We start from the raw sequence: 19601 nt of genomic DNA on the forward strand, positions 1-19601 counted from the left end.
TTAGTCATGCTGGCCACATGACCCGGAAGCTGTATGCCGGCTCCCTCGGCCAATAAATTGAGATGAGCGCCGCAACCCCAGAGTCGTCAGCGACTGGATCTAATGGTCAGGGGTCCCTTTAGCTTTTTACTGCCCTATACCAGGAGGTCTCAGGGCGGTTCACAGAAAAGATCACAACATATATCAGAATAAAAACAACCACCCAATAACACCCCACTTCCAGAAAAGAGCCACATTTTAAAAGGGTATAGTATGTCAAACAGATCAACCAAAGTCCTGGTTTAAGAGAAACATTTTTGTCTGGTCCCTAAAGGTGTGTAATGAAGGTGCCTGGTGAACTTCCCTGGGGAGAGCATTCCGCAGGGAGCCACTGCAGAGAAGGCCCCGTTCTCGTGTTGCCACCCTCCAGACCTCTCGAGGAGGCGGCACACGAAGGAGGGCCTCAGAAAATGATCTTAGGGTCTGGGTAGGTTCATATGGAAAGAGGCAGTCCTTGAGGTTTTGCAGTCTCGAGCCATTTAAGGCTTTATAGGTCAAAACCAGCACTTTGAGTTGGGCCCAGAAACTAATTGGTAGGCAGTACAGACAGACCAGGATCGGTGTAATATGCTCAAACCGTAATTTGATCCTGAAATGTCTCGATTTTCCTTAGGACGTCCCTATTTTCATCGAAGAAATGTTGGAAGGCATGCATCAACTGCTTGATGATGACCAGCCAGCATTTTAAGTAAGTTGCATCATGCCGATTTTATGTTTGCATCTTTTAAAAACTCCTATTATTTGACTGTTGCATTGCTTTATTGCTTTACTTATCAGAGAGGTGTTTGTGGAGGGCTCCGTGATTATATTCATTAGCTGCAGTTCCTGCATTGCAGGGGGCTGTACTAGGTGACCCTCAAAGTCCTTTCAGAAGCCTAGGATATTTTGTTGTTGTTGTTTAGTCGTTTAGTTGTGTCTGACTTTTTGTGACCCCATGGACCAGAGCACGCCAGGCACTCCTGTCTTCCACTGCCTCCCGCAGTTTGGTCAAACTCATGCTGGTAGCTTCGAGAACACTGTCCAACCATCTCATCCTCTGTCGTCCCCTTCTCCTTGTGCCCTCCATCTTTCCCAACATCAGGGTCTTTTCCAGGGAGTCTTCTCTTCTCATGACGTGGCCCAAGTACTGGATCCTTAGCATCAGGATCTGTCCTTCCAGTCAGCACCCAGGGCTGATTTCCTTCAGAATGGAGAGGTTTGATCTTCTTGCAGTCCATGGCAAAAACGACAGTCTGTGACTAGATAGCCACCTGGCCATTGCTGCTATGGAAGAAGTTGTTAAGGGCAGGATAGTGGGGTCCCCGTTTGCAGGGACTGCACTTCCTTTTCATCAGGCCCACAACCAAATGCAGCACCGCCGCCCAGGATAGTTTAATCATCTCCTTAGGTTGCTAATTGCATGCATTAATTAGTATGCCAGCGTGCATAATTGCCGACTGACCTACGAAGCCTCACCAGCTAATTGCAGGCAATGAAAGGAGGAAGCAACAGCAAGTTCTTGTTTGTGGGAGGATTTATTTAATTAGTCTGATTGCATTGGCCATATGGTGTCGGGGTGACTGCATACCTCTGGCACAAGGGCGCAGAGCCAGGAAAGACCACTGGGTGGCAGTGGGGCCTTGGAATCTCTCCTCTAAAAAGGGAAGCGTTTGGTTTTGCAGCAACAGTCCTGCAGATATCGCTCTCCAGAATGGATAGCTGGGCGAAAAGAAATCGTACACGGTTAAGCATCACCTCTAGATCCGCACCCTACATTTAAAATACACATTTAAAGGGCATGGCTTCCTCCAGAGAATCCTGGGAACTGTAGTTTGCTAAGGTCGCTGGGCATTGTGGCTCTGCGGGGGGGGGACGACAACAGGATTATTGGGGGTAAAATCATGTGCTTTAAATGTGCACAGAATTTCCCTTAAATGTAGATCTGCCCCACATCCCAAAGTGCCCTCTTTCTTTCTCTTTCTCTTTCCCTCACCCCCATATTCCTTCTTATTCTTCAGCCTGTGGCGCTTATTGTTCCCCAGTCAAATTGGAGATCAGAAGGTGAGAGTTGAATCCCTAGCCTGGAGCGTCTCCAAGAATCCTGGAGAGCCCCTGTCAGTCAGTGTAGCTGGACCAAAGAGCCTGGCTTGGTATAACACAGCGCCCTATCTTCTTATGTCTTACGGAAAGGGCTGTAACTCAGTGACAGAGCACCTATTTGGCATGCAGAAGGTCCCAAGTCCCAGGAAACCTCGAAGAGCCATTGCTGCCAGTCAGTGGAGACAATATTAAGCCGGATGGACCATGGCCTAATTCTGTACGTGATTCTTTAGATAGCTCCGTTAGCAGAGCACGAGACTCCTAATTACAGGGTCCTGGGTTCGAGTCTCATGGGCAAAAATATTGCAGCGGGTTGAACTAGATGACCCTCGTCGTCCCTTCCAACTTTACAATTCTATGATTTCATGCATTCCTTAGGGTTCCCCCACCAGAACCCTCTAGAATGATCAGAACAATCTATTCCCAGGCTATTTTCTGTAATATGTATAATTAACTGAGGCATGTCTTCTTTTTTCTCCATTTAAATCCTGGGGCAAGATATACGATCAGCGCCAAGGAGCCTCAGCCAAACCTGGGCATTAACTTATGATTAATGCTGTTTGTCAGAGTCCTCCTGCATGATTTATTTTGGCACAAGCCCTGGGTTTGCATGCTGAAATCTTGCATTGACTCAGAGGTCCCCCCCTTCCCCCCCTTTAAACTATTAGTAGTATAAAGTTCTGGTAAAACACTTCACCTTTCCTGGTAGCAAACAGTCTTTGCTGGGCAGAGCAGGAAGAATGTCGCAAATCCGGTCTTGGTGGCTTAGGGTTATGAAGGGGTCCCTTTGCTTGTGAAGTTAAGAAAAGCCCTGCAGGATCAGGCCAGATCATCCCTGCAGGAGGGGCCAGCATCCTCTTCTCACAGGTGCCCTGCATGAGAAACCCATAAGCAGAAATGGAGCAGAAGAGCAGTCCTGGCTAGTAGCCATTAAAACACTTGTCCTCCATGAAATGGTCCAACTTTGCCCACTTACATTCAGAAAAGGGCAGCCAAAACCATACCTTCCAACATTTTCCCAATGAAAACAGCGACATCCTATTCCATGATAATAATAATAATAATTTTATTATTCATATCCTGCCCCTCTGGCTGGGTTGCCCCAGCCACTCTGGGTGGCTTCCAACATATATAAGACATAATAAAAAGGTAAAGGTACCCCTGCCCGTATGGGCCAGTCTTGACAGACTCTAGGGTTGTGCGCCCATCTCACTCAAGAGGCCGGGAGCCAGCGCTGTCCGGAGACACTTCCGGGTCACGTGGCTAGCGTGACAAAGCTGCATCTGGCGAGCCAGCGCAGCACACGGAAACGCCGTTTACCTTCCCGCCAGTAAGCGGTCCCTATTTATCTACTTGCACCCGGGGGTGCTTTCGAACTGCTAGGTTGGCAGGCGCTGGGACCGAGAAGCGGGAGCGCACCCCGCCGCGGGGATTCGAACCACCAACCTTTCGATCGGCAAGCCCTAGGCGCTGAGGCTTTTACCCACAGCGCCACCCGCGTCCCATATAAAACATAATAACACATAATAAAAACTTTCCGATACCAGGCTGCTTTCAGATGTCTTCTAAAGCTTGTACAGTTACTTATCTCCTTGGCTCATGGGGTTGCATAACTCCATACCCTCCAATATTTCTCTGATGAAAATAAAAAGGTAAAGGTACCCCTGCCCGTACGGGCCAGTCGTGACCGACTCTGGGGTTGCGTGCTCATCTCGCTTAAGAGGCCGGGAGCCAGCACTGTCCGAAGACACTTCCGGGTCACATGGCCAGCGTGACGAAGCTGCTCTGGCGAGCCAGCGCAGCGCACGGAAACGCCGACCATACAATCGGCAAGTCCTAGGCACTGAGGTTTTACCCACAGAGCCACCTGCGTCCCATCTGATGAAAATAGGGGTGTCCTAAGGGAAAGTGGGACATTTCAGGTTCAAATCCGAAACCGGGGCAGCTTCTGTAAATCTCGGACTGTCCCTGGAAAATAGGGACACTTGGAGGGTCTGCAAAATTATCAAGGGGATAGAGCGGCTCCCCGTGAAGAAATATTGCAACGTTTGGGATATTTTAGTTCAGAGAAAAATAAGAGGTGACATGCATTGCAGGGGGTTTGACTAGATGATCCCGGGGTCCCTTCCGATTCTACAATTCTATGATTCTGTGATGGATTAGGCATAGCCTGGAGAAAATGGACAGAGAATTTTTTCCTCCCTCTCCCATAACACTAGAATTTGTTGACATTCAATGAAGCTGAATGTTGGAAGATTCAGGATGGATAAAAGAAAGTCCTTCATGCAGTGCAGTGTTAATCTGTGGAACTCCCTCCCACAGCATGCATGGGTGGCCACCAACTTGGGGGGCTTTCAAGGGGGATAAGAGAAATTCATGGAGTATCTTGGTAGACCCACTAAATGATTTCCCTGCCTGGTGTAGCAATTGCAATGGGCTCTGCTAAATGCTGTGTGACTTTTAATTGTATTTTTACAGCTGCCTGAATGAAGCCTACAGGCTGCTGGTGGTTCATGAACCACCATATGGAAACCCCTGATTTAGAGTATGTGCACCCTGCTTCTCATTATTAGTCATCAGTAATAATACCAGTGAAGTATGTAACAATATAACACAATTCAGCATCTGGAGCATTATAGAATAAGAGCAGGAAGATAGGTCTCTGCCCCAAGGAGTCTACATTCCTTTTTTCTTTTCTTTTCTTGGTAATCCCCAGTATCTATTTGGCACGCATACAGCTTATCCTCTTACTTAATAATAATTTTATTATTTGTACCTCACCCTTCTGTCTGGGTTCCCCCAGCCACTCTGGTTGGCTTCCAAAACATATAAAAAAATAACAATAACAAAAACCAATACAGGGCTGCGTTCAGATGTCTTCCAAAATTTGTATAGTTCTTTCTTTCCTTGACATCTGAAGGGAGGGTGTTCCACCGGGCAGACACTACTATCAAGAAGGCCCTCTGCCTGGTTCCCTGTAATTTTACTTCTTGCAGTGAGGGAACCACCAGAAGACCCTCAGAGCTGGACCTCAGTGTCCAGGCTGAATGATGGGGGTGGAGACGCTCCTTCAGGTATACAGTGGTACCTCTGGATATGAACGGGATCCGTTCCAGAGCCCCGTTCGCATCCTGAAGCGAACGCAACCCGCATCTGCGAGTGCCCCGGTCACGAATTGCCGCATCTGCACATGCGTGCGACGTCTTTTTGAGTGTCTGCGCATGCGCGGGCAGCAAAACCCGGAAGTAACGCATTCTGTTACTTCCGGGTCACCATGGAGTGCAACCCGAAAACACTCAACCTGAAGCAACTTCAACCCAAGGTATGACTGCACCGGGCCGAGGCCATTTAGGGCTTTAAAGGTCAGCATCAACACTTTGAATTGTGCTCAGAAATGTACTGGGAACCAATGTAGATCCTTTAGGGCAGAGGTCAGCAAACTTGTTCAGCAGGGGTCCACTGTCCCTCAGACCTTGTGGGGGGCCGGACTATATTTTTTTTCTGTGGGGAGGGGGGAGAGAATGAATTCCTGTGCCCCACAAATAACCCAGAGATGCATTTTAAATAAAAGGACACATTCTACTCATGTAAAAACGAGCTGATTCCCGGACCATCTGCAGGCTGGATTTAGAAGGTTATTGGGCTGGATCTGGCCCCTTGGGCCTTAGTTTGCCTACCCATGCTTTAGACCCAGTGTTATATGGTCCCAGCAGCTACTCCCAGTCACCTGTCTATCTGCTGCATTCTGGATGGTTTGTAGTTTCCGAGTCCCCTTCAAGGGTAGCCCCAGGTAGAGCGCCTTGCAGTAGTCCAAGTGGGAGATAACCAGAGCATGGACGACCGTGGCGAGACAGTGCGTGGGCTGGTAGGGTCTCAGCTGGTATACCAAATGGAGCTGGTAGACAGCTGCCCTGGACGCAGAATTAACCTGTGCCTCCATGGACAGCCATGCGTCCAAAATGACCCTCAGGCTGCCTACCTGCTGAACTTTGATATAGGGGAGCCACACACAGCACAAGCGTGGGAGGCAAAGTGTGGCTGGCAACCTGGGCGCACTTGCCCACGTGCCAGGACTGGGGCCGTCAGGAACATAATCCCGGCTTTGTAGAACAACCCGCCAATTTGTCATGCGGAATTGATGACAAAACCGACGAGGGGCGTGTGGGAAAGGCTCGATTTCACAACCGGACTGGTTTGGTTGGGTGCCTTTGTTTCCCTCCTCTGGGTGTTTCTGCAAGGGATTTGTTAATGGATGGTTTTTGATGGGAGAGAGGTGTGATCCCTCGGGTTACAGAGCGGGTACTTGAGAGAGAGTACAGGTTCCAGTCCTGCCTTGTGCAGAGAGGTAAATAATTCAGAACGGCTTGCAGGGAGCTGCTCGCCCTCTGACCCAGATCTGTGGACCTCAAAATGTTACTGGACAATAACTCCCACCCTCTTCCCTGACTTTTGCTTTGGGCAGCTGATGGGAGCTGCCAGTTCCCCATTCTGGGACTAGACCATCATTTGTCTTTACAGTGGTACCTCGGGTTACATACGCTTCAGGTTACAGACTCCGCTAACACAGAAATATTACCTCGGGTTAAGAACTTTGCTTCAGGATGAGAACAGAAATTGTGCTTTGGCGGCGCGGCAGCAGCAGGAGGCCCCATTAGCTAAAGTGGTGCTTCAGGTTAAGAACAGTTTCAGGTTAAGTATGGACCTCCAGAACGAATTAAGTACTTAACCTGAGGTACCACTGTACTTGCCTGGACCACACCGGGGTCACCCCTTGTCTGCCTCCCTCAGTCCGTGCCTGCTCACCGTAAGCCTAGGCTACTCTGCCGCCTTTGCCCCGGGGACGGGGGGGGGGGGGGTCGGTCATCTGGCTTTGGCCCCTCAGAATTTTGCACCCAGGGCCATGCCACTGAAACACATATACATTCAGTTCTTTTTTCTGGGGGGATGCAGGGACGCGTACCTCTAAACATTTTTTGAATATAACGGGAGAAGAAACTAAAAGGGCTGTCAATGGCTGCAAGGATGAAGTTGGTGGCTGTGGTTTTTTTTGGGGGGGGAGTGTGTAATGTCCCACCCCATTCTGATCATCTGGGGAAGCCAAACCCTCACCTGCAAACCCCATTCCCAGTGCAGCGCTGCTTGTGCTGGGCGTTTGCGGAGCTTGCTGCACGCTCTGGGGTATCTGCGGGCGCAAGATCAAACAAAGGCTCCTCCTATTTCTTGGGGGGCGTGCACATATTTTTGTGGTGTGTGTATGTTAGGGGTGCCACGAAATGAAGCTTGTCACCAACGGTAAAAAGATGGGGAGAGCTTGGCGTTCACAGGGGAAGAGGCTATTGCTTGGCGTGGGTTACTGGCAAGGAGATGATTCAGCTCCCCAAAGAGCGTTTTCCTTTTTTGTGCGTGCGTGTGTAAGCATGTGTGTTTGTTTTGGATTGCAGCCATCCCCTGGTCTGATTCCTCGGAAGTAAATCTCAGCAGTCAAAATGAGAATACCCCTAAACATTTTTTTTAAGAAAAAAAGGCATTGCATACATTAGTACATAAACAAGCTGAATTTGTACAGGAGAACAATCCTTGACTCTTAATGACCCCAAATATTTCCTCTGCAAAAGTTACTGTCTTGGAGAAACCTCTCCCAATGGTTCTTTTCACTTACAAATCCTTCAGCTCCTGTCAATTTTTGCATTGAGAGAAAAAGGATGAGAGAAACGTAGTTCACACATGCTCTGCGGCATATTGTTGTTATGTGGAAGCCCTGTCTCTTAATCTTAGGTAGGGTGTGTGTGCTTGTGTGCAGACCCCAATTACTCAGCATTGAGAGAAAGGCACTTTGCACGTGCTCTGCAGCACACCTAAATCATTTGCTTATTCTAGGACTGTTGGCGCTGCTGAGACATCCAGGGAGGTCCTCCTGCCTCATATGGGCTACGGTGCTCAGACCAGCAAACATCTCCTGTCCGGGCTGCAAAGAAAATGGCCCAGGACACCTTCTCCGGAACTGTAAAGTGGCAGGGGGTTAGACTAGATGACTGTTGGATACTCTGCAGTTCTATGGTCCTAACTCTGTTCTGTTTTCTGAGGCTGGAGGTGGAGAGCTGGCAACCTCTAGTGGAGCCAGCACCAAACTGCAGGTGGTTTTGCCAATCTGTGGAGAAGGATGTCTCCGTCTCATAGCTGTCAACCGTCCCTTATTTGGCGGGAAAGTCCCTTATCCCAGCGCCGTGTCACGCTGCTGTCCCTTATTGATGATGTCCCTTAAATTTCCAGGGTTTCAAAGGAAGCAGCTCCTCTCCCTCCCTCTCTGCCGGTCAGGGAGGAGGGAGGCTCCAACTGTGTTGCTTGGCTGCGTTGCTCACCCAATAAGGAGTCAAAGAACGACTGGGGGGGGGTGAAGCTTGCATGCCTTGTGCCGATCAAGTCGGCCGCGTTGCCTGGGGACTCGCCTTTGCTCAGCGCTTCCCAGCGGAGAGGTGACGGTGGTTTTCCTTGCTGCATCCCCTTTGCTGATGTTCCTGTTGTATTCCTTTATCTGCTACCATAACTGCCATTTATTTTCTGTTGTAATTATTATTGTTGTTGTTTGTTGTTTAGTCGTTTAGTCGTGTCCGACTCTTCGTGACCCCATGGACCAGAGCACGCCAGGCACTCCTGTCTTCCACTGCCTCCTGCAGTTTGGTCAGACTCATGTTTGTAGCTTCGAGAACACTGTCCAACCATCTCGTCCTCTGTCGTCCCCTTCTCCTTGTGCCCTCCATCTTTCCCAACATCAGGGTCTTTTCCAGGGAGTCTTCTCTTCTCATGAGGTGGCCAAAATATTGGAGCCTCAGCTTCAGGATCTGTCCTTCCAGTGAGCACTCAGGGCTGATTTCCTTCAGAATGGATACGTTTGATCTTCTTGCAGTCCATGGGACTCTCAAGAGTCTCCTCCAGCACCATAATTCAAAAGCATCAACTTTAATTGCAACTCATTACCAAACTTAAAAACCATGGAGAGACCTGGTCTGAACAAAGACATTGGATTCTTATCTCATTATACATGACAAAGCCATTTTTCACCTTCTCACCCCTTGCTTTTTCCTGTAAGACCTACTGCAGTCGTTAAGAGTCGTCAACAGGCTCATCACAGCTATCTGCCAATCACCCATTCCCACCACCCTTCTGAGTAATACCCCTCCCCACCTTCTCACTATATAGAAGGATCTGGCAACTTCTGTTTCAGTGTATCTGAAGAAGTGTGCATGCACACGAAAGCTCATACCAAGAACTAACTTAGTTGGTCTTTAAGGTGCTACTGGAAGGAATTTTGTTTTGTTTTGGAAAAGAGTGTTTGTGATGACCAGCTTGTTCTCTTGGCAGAACTCTATTAGCCTTTGCTCTGCTTCGTTTTGAACTCCAAGGCCAAACTTGCCAGTTGTTCCTTTTATCTCTTGACTCCCTACTTTAGCATTCCAATCCCCTATAATGAGAAGAACATCCTTCTTTGGTGTCATTTCTATATGGTGTTGTAAGTCTTCATAGAATTGGTCAATTTCAGTTTCTTCAGCACCAGTGGTTGGTGCATAAACCTGGATTACTGTGATGTTAAAAGGTCTGCCTTGGATTCGTATCGAGATCATTCTATCATTTTTGAGATTGCATCCCAGTACAGCTTTCGCCACTCTTTTGTTGACTATGAGGGCCACTCCATTTCTTTTACGGGTTTCTTGCCCACAGTAGTAGATATGATAGTCATCCGAACTGAATTCGCCCATTCCCATCCATTTTAGCTCACTGATGCCCAGGATGTCAATATTTATTCTTGCCATCTCATTTTTGACCACATCCAACTTACCCAGGTTCATGGTTCTTACATTCCAGGTTCCTATGCAATATTTTTCTTTACAGCATTGGACTTTCCTTTCACTTCCAGGCATCTCCGCAACTGAGCGTCCTTTCGGCTTTGGCCCAGCTGCTTCATCAGCTCTCGATCTACTTGTACTTGTCCTCCGCTCTTCCTCAGTAGCATGTTGGACGCCTTCCGACCTGAGGGGCTCATCTTCCAGCGTCATAACTTTTATATGCCTGTGGTCTTTGTCCATGGAGTTTTCTTGGCAGGGATACTGGAGTGGCTTGCCGGTTCCTGCTCCAGGTGGATCACGTTTGGTCAAAACTCTCCACTATGACCTGTCCATCTTGGGTGGCCCTGCACGGCATAGCTCATAGCTTCTCTGAGTTATTCAAGCCCCTTCGCCACGGCAAGGCAGTGATCCATGAAGGGGGTTGTAATTATAACAATCATTTATTTATTCTCCTTCCCTTGCCCATTATTCAAGTCCTGCTTGCGATTTCATTTGGCTATTGTAATGGTTCTAGGGGTTGCTCGTGCGTAAGCCTGTGCCAACACCTGGCTGGGTTGCCTGAGTGAAACTTTCCTGTCCGGACAGCCACTCACCCGTGGCTGTCTCAATCGGTGGCAGAATCCGTCAGTGGGCATTTCTTAAACTTCTTCCAGCAAAGAAGCTCTTTGATGCCCAGTCTTCTCCTACTCTCCCTGCGCGGAAGCCTTCTGCGCAAGGAGGGCGTAGGCAGTGGAGGACCCTTCCTCTCCCCGCTGGTCCCCGGCAAGGAGTCATGTGACCACCTCTCTGATTCCCCCATCTGCCCCCCTTCTCCACTGGAGCTAAGCTGATTCCCTTCCCCAGAAGATGGGCTGCCTCTCCCAATCCCGGGACGCTCTCTGGGATCCCTCTGGAGCTTGCTCTCTCCCTCCGGCACTGATGACAGTTCCCTGACAGCTATACAGTTTTTTCTCAGAGAGTCCGAAAAGAGCCTCCACTCTTCGACAAAGTTCTCGTCCTTTTGATCTCTTATTCTTGCTGTCAGCTTTGCCATCTCTGCAAAGTCCATTAATTTTAAGAACAAATACTTCTTTCGTTGGGACTTCTTCTTTTTTTCACTTCTGCACATCAGTACTGGCTGCGTCAGTAGCATAAATAAACAACTTAACCATCTCTTTTGGAATCTCTGCCCCTATATGTAATCCTTTAGACATCTTAGGAACAGTCACTTAGTCACTTTAAACATCTTCTTTAATTCATTATGTGCAAAATGGGGCTTATTTCCAAGTAAACGTGTTTAATCTCACAGCCACCCTGCTCTGCTCCTGCAGTCGTGAAGGTGCAATGATGTGAGTGAGTTTCAGCTGCAAAACTGCACATGCTCAGAGGTCTGTACTATAAATCCCCACAGAGGGAGACATCTATGGAATAATAAGCCATATGACCCTTTTCAGGACAAAAGATTTGTGAGCTCTGCCAGAGGCGTTGACAGGCAGTAAGGTGCCGAGGTGCTTGTTCTATTTTAAGGTTCTTCACTGAGCACCAATGCTATTCCATTTATTTATTTAGAAAAGCCTGGATCTATTTCCAAGAGAACTCAAGGGGCCTCCAAAATTCCCCACCCACCCTCAGAACTTTCCCTTGGGTTTGCCGTGCTCTGGCTTTTATTAAAACACAGAGTGCAATGTTTCAAAGTTTAGAAATCACTAAGCGTTGTGGATAGGTAGGGATCAGGGCGTGGTCTCAGCCTCTTTCTGTGAAAAGGGAAGTAAGTTGTTAGCCCTTAAGGTGCAAGCAAAAGACAGATCTGTAAGTGAAGATAAACAAACAGAAAAAAATTATAAAAATTAAATACAGTAAAATGAGGCTTGCATAAAAGTAAGATTTTAAAGATTCTACTATCTGTATTAGGGCAATGACTTTATTGGATCAGCAGAAATTTCATGAAATGCTGTGCAAGCTTTCGAATTCTCCAGAATTCTTGATCAGGTTAGAACAGCGGTCAGCAAACTTACCGCACCTCAGGCCGGTGTCTCCAGCGCCGATCGCGCAGAGGGCCGGAGGGCAGGGGAGCGCGTGCCCATACGCGTGCGCACACGCTATTTCCGGTGCACTTCCAGGTTGGAGGAGCACTGGAAATAGCTTGTGTGCATGTGCACGGGCCTCCTCCGACCTGGATGTGCAATGGAAACAATGCTTGCACATGCGCACAACACTTGTGCATGCGCACAAGCTATTTCCGGTGCTCCTCCGACCCGGAAGTGGGCAGCCGCAGCACAGCGCTGGTAAGAGCAAGCGGCAGCAGCAGGGATTGCCGTGGGCCAGATAAACGAGTCCCTCGGGCATTATGCGGCCCATGGGCCTTCGTTTGAGGACCCCTGGGTTAGAAGGTAAACAGAGCAGTTGCAGGAGAGGCGGTTTCTAGCACAAGAGGACAGAAATTCCTATCCACTGCAAAACAAAAAGCCACCAGACAATCAAACCATACATGCATTGTTTGAGGCTTCCCCTAAACAATCTTGGGAACTATAGTTTGTTAAGCGTCTCTTAGCAACTCTCAGCACCTTTAGCAAACTATGGTTCCCAGAATTATTTGGAGGAAGCACAAAGTGGTAGATAACAGTGTTTTAAAAGTATGGTCAGATGTGACCAATGTATCACTTAAATACTCCTGCATTGCAGGGGGTTTGATTAGATGACCCTCATGGTCCTTTCCAACTCTACAATACTATGATTTCTATGAAACATTTCTTTTTTAAGGGAATCCAAAAGCCATATTGTGCAGGAAATCCACAAGGAGTCTCCATCCGAAACATAGTTTTAGTCCTAAACTTCAGGACAATGACCCAAAAGACCCAGAAACCCATTCATTGATGTAGCTGCAACTCACTAAGGAAAACACACTCTGCATATGCCCAGAGGCAACCAGCTTTTAAATAGATCCATATGTACTGGGTTTGCATCAGGGTGTTCTAAGCAGCTGTCAGAGTGAAACCTGCCTCAGATAATCAAGCCCTGCCCTAAAAACTTTGCAACCTACCCACAGCTGTGCTGGGGCCACCCAGGGACTCTGGCTTCTGGAAGCCCAAATGCGTTCCCATTGCAAGTGTCCCTAGGAGCCCTTGTCCCCATGAGCTCTTCAGAGGAACAGTCAAGGTCCCTATAAATTCTGGTGCTTGATCCTCCAAATCCCGGCAGGAGGTAACCTGAGTCCCTTTTGGCACCGTCGAAAACCCCACAATGGAGCACTTAGAAGAGATAAACAGTCTTGTTTGTTTCAACCCACGAGAATCTGCACTTTGCAAAAAGAAAACAAGCCTTTCTGAATGCAGCTTTGTACATCTTGAAACAAACAAGCTTTCTGTGGGAATGTTCAGGGCGGCAGGAGAGGATATATTATTTATTAATATCCTTCCTAACTTGCGCTAGCAGGTTTCTTTACTTAGCAGAGTTTAAATTCCCCTTTTACATGCACAGCAGATAGCTGGTTGCAAGCTCGTGTAAGCTTCTCACTATTGTACGATTCAGTCTGTGTCAGGCTGAATTGTATGTTCCTGGTAAGTTTCCTTGAATCTCTCTTCAAAGAATAAAGACGCCACAATCTTATTCAAAGTCAATAGAAGTTTACTTACATCAGTTCACAGTTGAATCCCTGAACGCAGACTTAGTCACAAATATGTGGATCTACCCCATATGGGGGGATAATCCCAATGCTCCTACTAGCTGAGAGCTAACAGAGCAGTCCTAGCTAAGAAGCTGGTCAAACGAAGAAGGAAGTGAAAAAGAGGGAGGGGGCAGCAGCATGCCTTATCCTTTTGTTACCTGGGCAGGTTAGGCCACGCCCACCTTCTATCACATGTAAAAGGAAGGATGCTCCAGCCAGGAGGAACAGGAAGTTTCGACTGGCTGGACCAAACATTCCCTTGCATGTCTTCTCTAGCATTTCAAGGAATGTTGCACTTGACTGCTCTCAGTGGATTACAACCAGGGCCGTCTTAAGCATGTCTGGCGCCGTGGTTCAAAGATCCCTCCAGTGCCCCACCTCCCCCGTTTCACAGAGTTGCTCTCCTCCCGCAGAGGCTTGGGAAGGAAGCTGCACACCCGCCAGCCATATAGTTGGCGGGGCACAGCTGGCAGGTGTGCAGGGAAAGGGGAGGCCGCCGGCAAAGCCGCACAGCTCCCCCACTTGCTGGGGTGCCCCTGAGAGGCCAGCGCCCTGGCGCAACGCACCAGTAAGCCCAATAGGAAAGACAGCTCTGATTACATCCCACACTTTTTCTTGACATTTCCTCGTCATTGATTTCTTCATCACCTTTCCAGCAACTGGCTCAAGGCAATGCACACAACAGATGGTTAAAAACAGTTAAGGTTCATATAATTGTAGAGTTGAAAAGGACCCCCAAGCATCTAGCCCTTGCAGTGCAGGAATCGCAGCTAAAGAATTCCTGAGAAGATGGTCATCCAGCTTCTGTTTAGAAACCTCCAATGAAGGAGAGTCCACCACCTTCTGAGGTGGTTAAAAGCATAAAAACAGCAAATGCATTTATAATGAAGCTAAAACTGTACAAATTTGCAGTGGGTGGGCACTCCAGGAGTGTACCCCAAATTTCCCCAAATTGCAGAGAAAGACTGTCCACTGGGGGCATCTATTTCCCAGAGTAGTTTGTCTTCTCTCACTGGCCTTCTTGTTCAAGAGCCCAAATCAACATCCAAACAATTGTGGTTAGATTACTGCAATGTACTCTGTGTGGGGCTTCTGTTGAAGATAGCCAGGGAACTACACCTGGGAGAGAATGCGGTTCCCTGGCTGTTGGGGGGGGGGGGCGGCGGCGGCAGGCGTGGATAGTGAAATGGAATTACCCAACACAGATCTCGAAGGCGCTGCAACTGGACCCAATTCAGGATTGGAAAGGTTGCAGCATTTGGGATTCTTTGAGTCTAGGGAAAAGGCAAATAAGAGACAGCATGACAGAAGTTTATAAAATTATTCCTGGAATGGAGAAAGTGGGTAAATAATAGGTTTTACTGGTGGGAAATTTGGGGGGAAATTTCTGCCCCACATCAGAGGAAGTTGCTGAGCTCAGTTTACCCGCTAGCCTGATCCCCGTTCTTGTTACCCTGCAAATCTCCACAGACAGACTTGGGGGGGGGGCTGGATGGTGGTGGGGCAGGGGCAAAAGATTTCTATTCAGGGCAGCTGTCATAGAATCATAGAGTTGGAAGAGACCACAAGGGCCATCGAGTCCAACCCCCTGCCAAGCAGGAAACACCATCAGAGCACTCCTGACATATGGTTGTCAAGCCTTTGCTTAAAGACCTACAAAGGAGACTCCACCACACTCCTTGGCAGCAAATTCCACTGTCGAACAGCTCTTACTGTCAGGAAGTTCTTCCTAATGTTTAGGTGGAATCTTCTTTCTTGTAGTTTGTATCCATTGCTCCGTGTCCGCTTCTCTGGAGCAGCAGAAAACAACCTTTCTCCCTCCTCTATATGACATCCTTTTATATATTTGAACATGGCTATCATATCACCCCTTAACCTCCTCTTCTCCAGGCTAAACATGCCCAGCTCCCTTAGCCGTTCCTCATAAGGCATCGTTTCCAGACCTTTGACCATTTTGGTTGCCCTCCTCTGGACACGTTCCAGTTTGTCAGTGTCCTTCTTGAACTGTGGTGCCCAGAACTGGACACAGTACTCCAGGTGAGGTCTGACCAGAGCAGAATACAGTGGCACTATTACTTCCCTTGATAATTTAGCACAGTTAATGGTGACATTTGTGGCTTGCCAGTGGAGACACTCACTGCATCAGAATGTTGACAAGGTAAATGAATACCCAGCTGAGCAGTGGCATGCATTATTCTCCCCCAGATCCCCTGGCACCAGCTCTGAATTTTTCTCCTGCAATCCACCCTGTCACCCACTCCGCTTGCAAAGGCCCACCCTCAGTTGCGTATCTTAATTAAAGCATATCTGGCCACAGCGACCTTAAAAGACTCTAGGTGGGCTCCCTCCTTTTTTCATTGAATTTTCCAGCTGACTTGTCTTGCCTCTTCCACCCACTTCATTTAGTTGTGATGCTTGCATTGTGGGGAGTTGGACTAGGCGACCCTGTTATAGGAATTTACAACAACCCTATGATTTGGTTTCATTTCAGTTAGGAGAAAAGAAGCATTGCTGCCTCTGGCCGTGGAAGAAGAGCATAGCCACATCAATAGCTACTATCAATAGCTCCTCCATGAATCTGTCCAATGCTCTCTTGAAGCCATCAAAGTCAATGGCCTTCACTGCCCTCCTGCAGGAGCGAATCCCCTTCAGCTCTCCACTGCCTAAAGATGGACTTCCTTTTAGCGGTCCTGAATCTTCCAGGATTTCATCTGAAGGAAACAGCTCTCCTCTTTGCTGAGCATCCCAAGGAGGTTGGCAATCCAAGGTAGACTTCTTCTTAACTTGGAGGCTCTACTTCTCTGCGATGTCTTATAGCCAGGGATGGGCCTGCAGAAGAACCTCTTGGCCAAGCATCTTGCCATCTAAAGGGGCCAGCAAGATGCACATCTTTGCCCAAGGATGAATTCATCCCTTGGCATCTATTTTTTTAAATTGTCTACATCTTACCCAGAAGCAGAGTTTGATTTCTTACTTACATTCATTTTTTCAACTTAAGCAGTAAATACCAGCAATGCTTTAAGGCCTAAGTAACTTTTCTTTGGAACTCTTGATCCTTTCTGAACTACATTATACTATACTTGGGGTTGGACTAGATGACCGTTGGGTGCCCCTCCCAACTCTACAATTCTATGATTCCTTATCTGTGCATGCCTGGAAAGAATATAAGATCAGGGTTCTGTAGATAGGGAGCAATAAAGCGGGCAGTCTGTTTACACAACAAATGTTAAAGAAATAGTAAAATGTCACAGTCAGAATACTTAATAGTGCAAAGATTTTTGGGACAAAAATGAATCTATTTCTCTGTTATCCCTGACAAATAAACATCTCCCCCTGCTTGGATTTGTTCACCTCCCCCACCTTCTTAAAAACAAACTATGGTCTTTCGGTTCCTGCTGCTTAAAGCTTTCTCTATGCTTAAACCATGTTGCAAACCGCTGCTTCACATTATTATTATTTTTACGACGCAGCGGTATATAAATGCTTTTGCAACTAAAGAAATGCGCTCTGCACTTGCTCAGAGGCACGGTGGGAGAGCTAAGCCCCGGATGACCTCTAGGCGGCGCTACGCCGGGCGCTTCTCTGTCTCCGCAAACAACTTAACACCGCCCCCGCCCCCGCCCCCGACTTTGCTAAAAATACAGTTCGGTCTCTTTAATGGAGAGCTGGGCGATTTGCGGTCTCTCTCTCTTTTCAAATGGCTTTGATTGACAGCCTCCTTCCCCCCTCCGCACCGAGGGGCGGGGCCGGGCTTAGGCAGGCAGCGGCCGGCGGGTGGCGGGGCTCAGTGGCCACCTGTGGGACCAACCGAGGCGGCTCCTCCCGGCGCGATGGGGCGCGATCGGACGCTCCGGCTTCAGTTCGGGAACCGGATCGAGGTGGTTTGCGTGGTGGGCACCCGACTCTGCACCGACGTCTATGGGTGAGGCTGCCTATACTTCCATGTCCCCCCCCCCCCCCGAAAAAAGTTTTGCATCTTCAGAAAGGGAACCCCCCGCCGCACCAGAAGGACCCAGCACGACTTTTTAGAGGACTCTCCTGCGCGCGCCCTAAGTCTTAGGTCCTTTGGATCTCTCCTTCCCAAATAGCCCCACCCCCAAAAATTGCATCGTCCGAAGGAGACCCCCGCCACTGCATAAAAGCACCCCCCGAAAAGCACCCTTCTTTTTGATCCCCATCGTTTCTTTAGCCCAGCATCCGCTGCCACCCCCCAGCAAGAAATCCTTTTCAAAGCAACCCCTTCCTATATTGACACCCCCAACCCCCTGTTGGTTTTGCTGCCGGACCCTCACCATTACCCACCCCATGCTGCCTATCCTCACCCATATTTCTTTAGTTCTGGCAATGCCCCCCCCCCCCACTTTCTAATCACCCCTCCCAGCAAAATGTCTCTCCACCATCTTCTTAGGTGCAAGCAGCCTCCTTTATCATCACCTGTTATTGCCAGATATCGGTGCACCTGTTATTGCCAGATAGGGATATTTCCCTATATTTGGGAGCTGCACCCCACTCCCTGCTGCTGATATTTCCAGAGTCTGGAGGAACCCCCTGCTCAGTGGCAGAGCAGCTGCCTTGCTTGCAGAAGGTGCCAGGTAGGGCTGGGAGAGGCTCCCTACACGTTATCCTTGGAGAGCTCAGTACAGATATATGTTTCAAAGGTGGTGGTTTGCCACTGGAACGCCCTTCCGATGTGCTGCATTTAAAACCTCGACCTCCACCTTCCTCTAAGGCATGGGTAGGCAAACTAAGGCCCGGGGGCCGGATCTGGTCCAATCGCCTTCTAAATCCAGCCCGCGGACAGTCCGGGAATCAGCGTGTTTTCACATTAGTAGAATGTGCCGTTTTATTTAAAAAGCATCTCTGGGTTATTTGTGGGGCCTGCCTGGTGTTTTTACATGAGTAGAATGTGTGCTTTTATTTAAAATGCATCTCTGGGTTATTTGTGGGGCATGGGGATTCGTTCATTCCCCCCCCCCAAAAAAAAAATAGTCCGGCCCCCGACAAGGTTTGAGGGACAGTGGACCGGCCTCCTGCTGAAAAGGTTTGCTGACCCCTGCCCTAAGGCCTCTCGGAAACCTTTCAGAATTATTTGCTGAGGAGTAGTGGTATGAAAAGTCTGTCTTTGGTTGGTGAAGCAGTCTGCAAGGTTCTGGCTATACAGAACTATTTCTCGCTTGCAGCTTCGAAGCTGTGCTTAGGAATGCCTGCAGCTCCTTTAAGTGACTTGGCTCATTGATGAAACACTAACATGACTGGGAGCCCCATGGGGTGTCTGTAGGAGAGGAGGCGTAAAGCAGCCAAAAGCAAGTGTTGGGCTAGGACCTGGGCGTCCCGAGTTCAAATCCAGATCAGCCATGCGAAGCTTACCTGGTGACCTCGAAGGCCACTCACTGTCTCTCAGCCTAGCCTACCTCACAAGGTTGCTGTGAGGATTAAGAACAGGGAGGGGAAAACCTTGAGGAAAGGTTTATCATTACATGCAATGATAAATTTAAGTGAATAATGGAGCATGCCTCGCTCACACCTGATGCCTTGTATATTCAGCTGTTAGCCAACAAAGTGTTACTCAGAACAGGCCTATTGGAGCCGAGTTAGCCATGTCCATTAACTTCAACTGGTCTGCTCTCTGAGCAGGAGTGGAACTTGTTACAGCCTATGGTTTTTGATAGCCACCTTCATGTTTGGTGTGACGCAGCATCCTGTGTTCACCTGCAGTTCTGCTGATTCCTCCACCTGCGGCTCATTGGGGAGATCACCCTGCTGTATTTTTCCACGGAAGAGTGATCTTTCCTGGAAAACTGGAGCCTGCTTTGCCTTGGACTCTTAGCTGTGGTTCTCAGCACCAGGACACCTCCTATACTAGGATGCGGCTCTGATTCCCCCCCCTCCTCATAGAAAAGGGGGTTATTGATGAGTACTGTACCTGATGGTTTTGCTCTGCCCTCCACATTCAGACGCAGCCATGCTTCTGAATTCCAGTTACTGGAACCGGCAGGAGG

At 48.6% G+C, this 19601-nt stretch overlaps 1 protein-coding gene across 2 annotated transcripts in view; it reads left to right on the forward strand.

Annotated features, from left to right (window-relative positions):
• The first annotated feature begins 656 nt into the window (after window positions 1-656).
• PADI2 (peptidyl arginine deiminase 2) overlaps window positions 657-19601 on the forward strand; it is a 72282-nt gene continuing 53337 nt past the window's right edge. The window contains exon 1 of one of the 2 annotated variants that reach the window (XM_077930970.1): window positions 657-727. In XM_077930970.1, coding sequence (XP_077787096.1) covers window positions 705-727 — 23 coding nt within the window. In that variant the 5' untranslated portion in view covers window positions 657-704. Of the gene's footprint in view, window positions 728-17358; window positions 17525-19601 lie in introns of those variants that run through there. The other variant, XM_028741491.2, reaches the window with a different exon arrangement.

Source organism: Podarcis muralis, chromosome 7, assembly GCF_964188315.1.
Source record: "Podarcis muralis chromosome 7, rPodMur119.hap1.1, whole genome shotgun sequence".
Classification (NCBI taxonomy): domain Eukaryota; kingdom Metazoa; phylum Chordata; class Lepidosauria; order Squamata; family Lacertidae; genus Podarcis; species Podarcis muralis.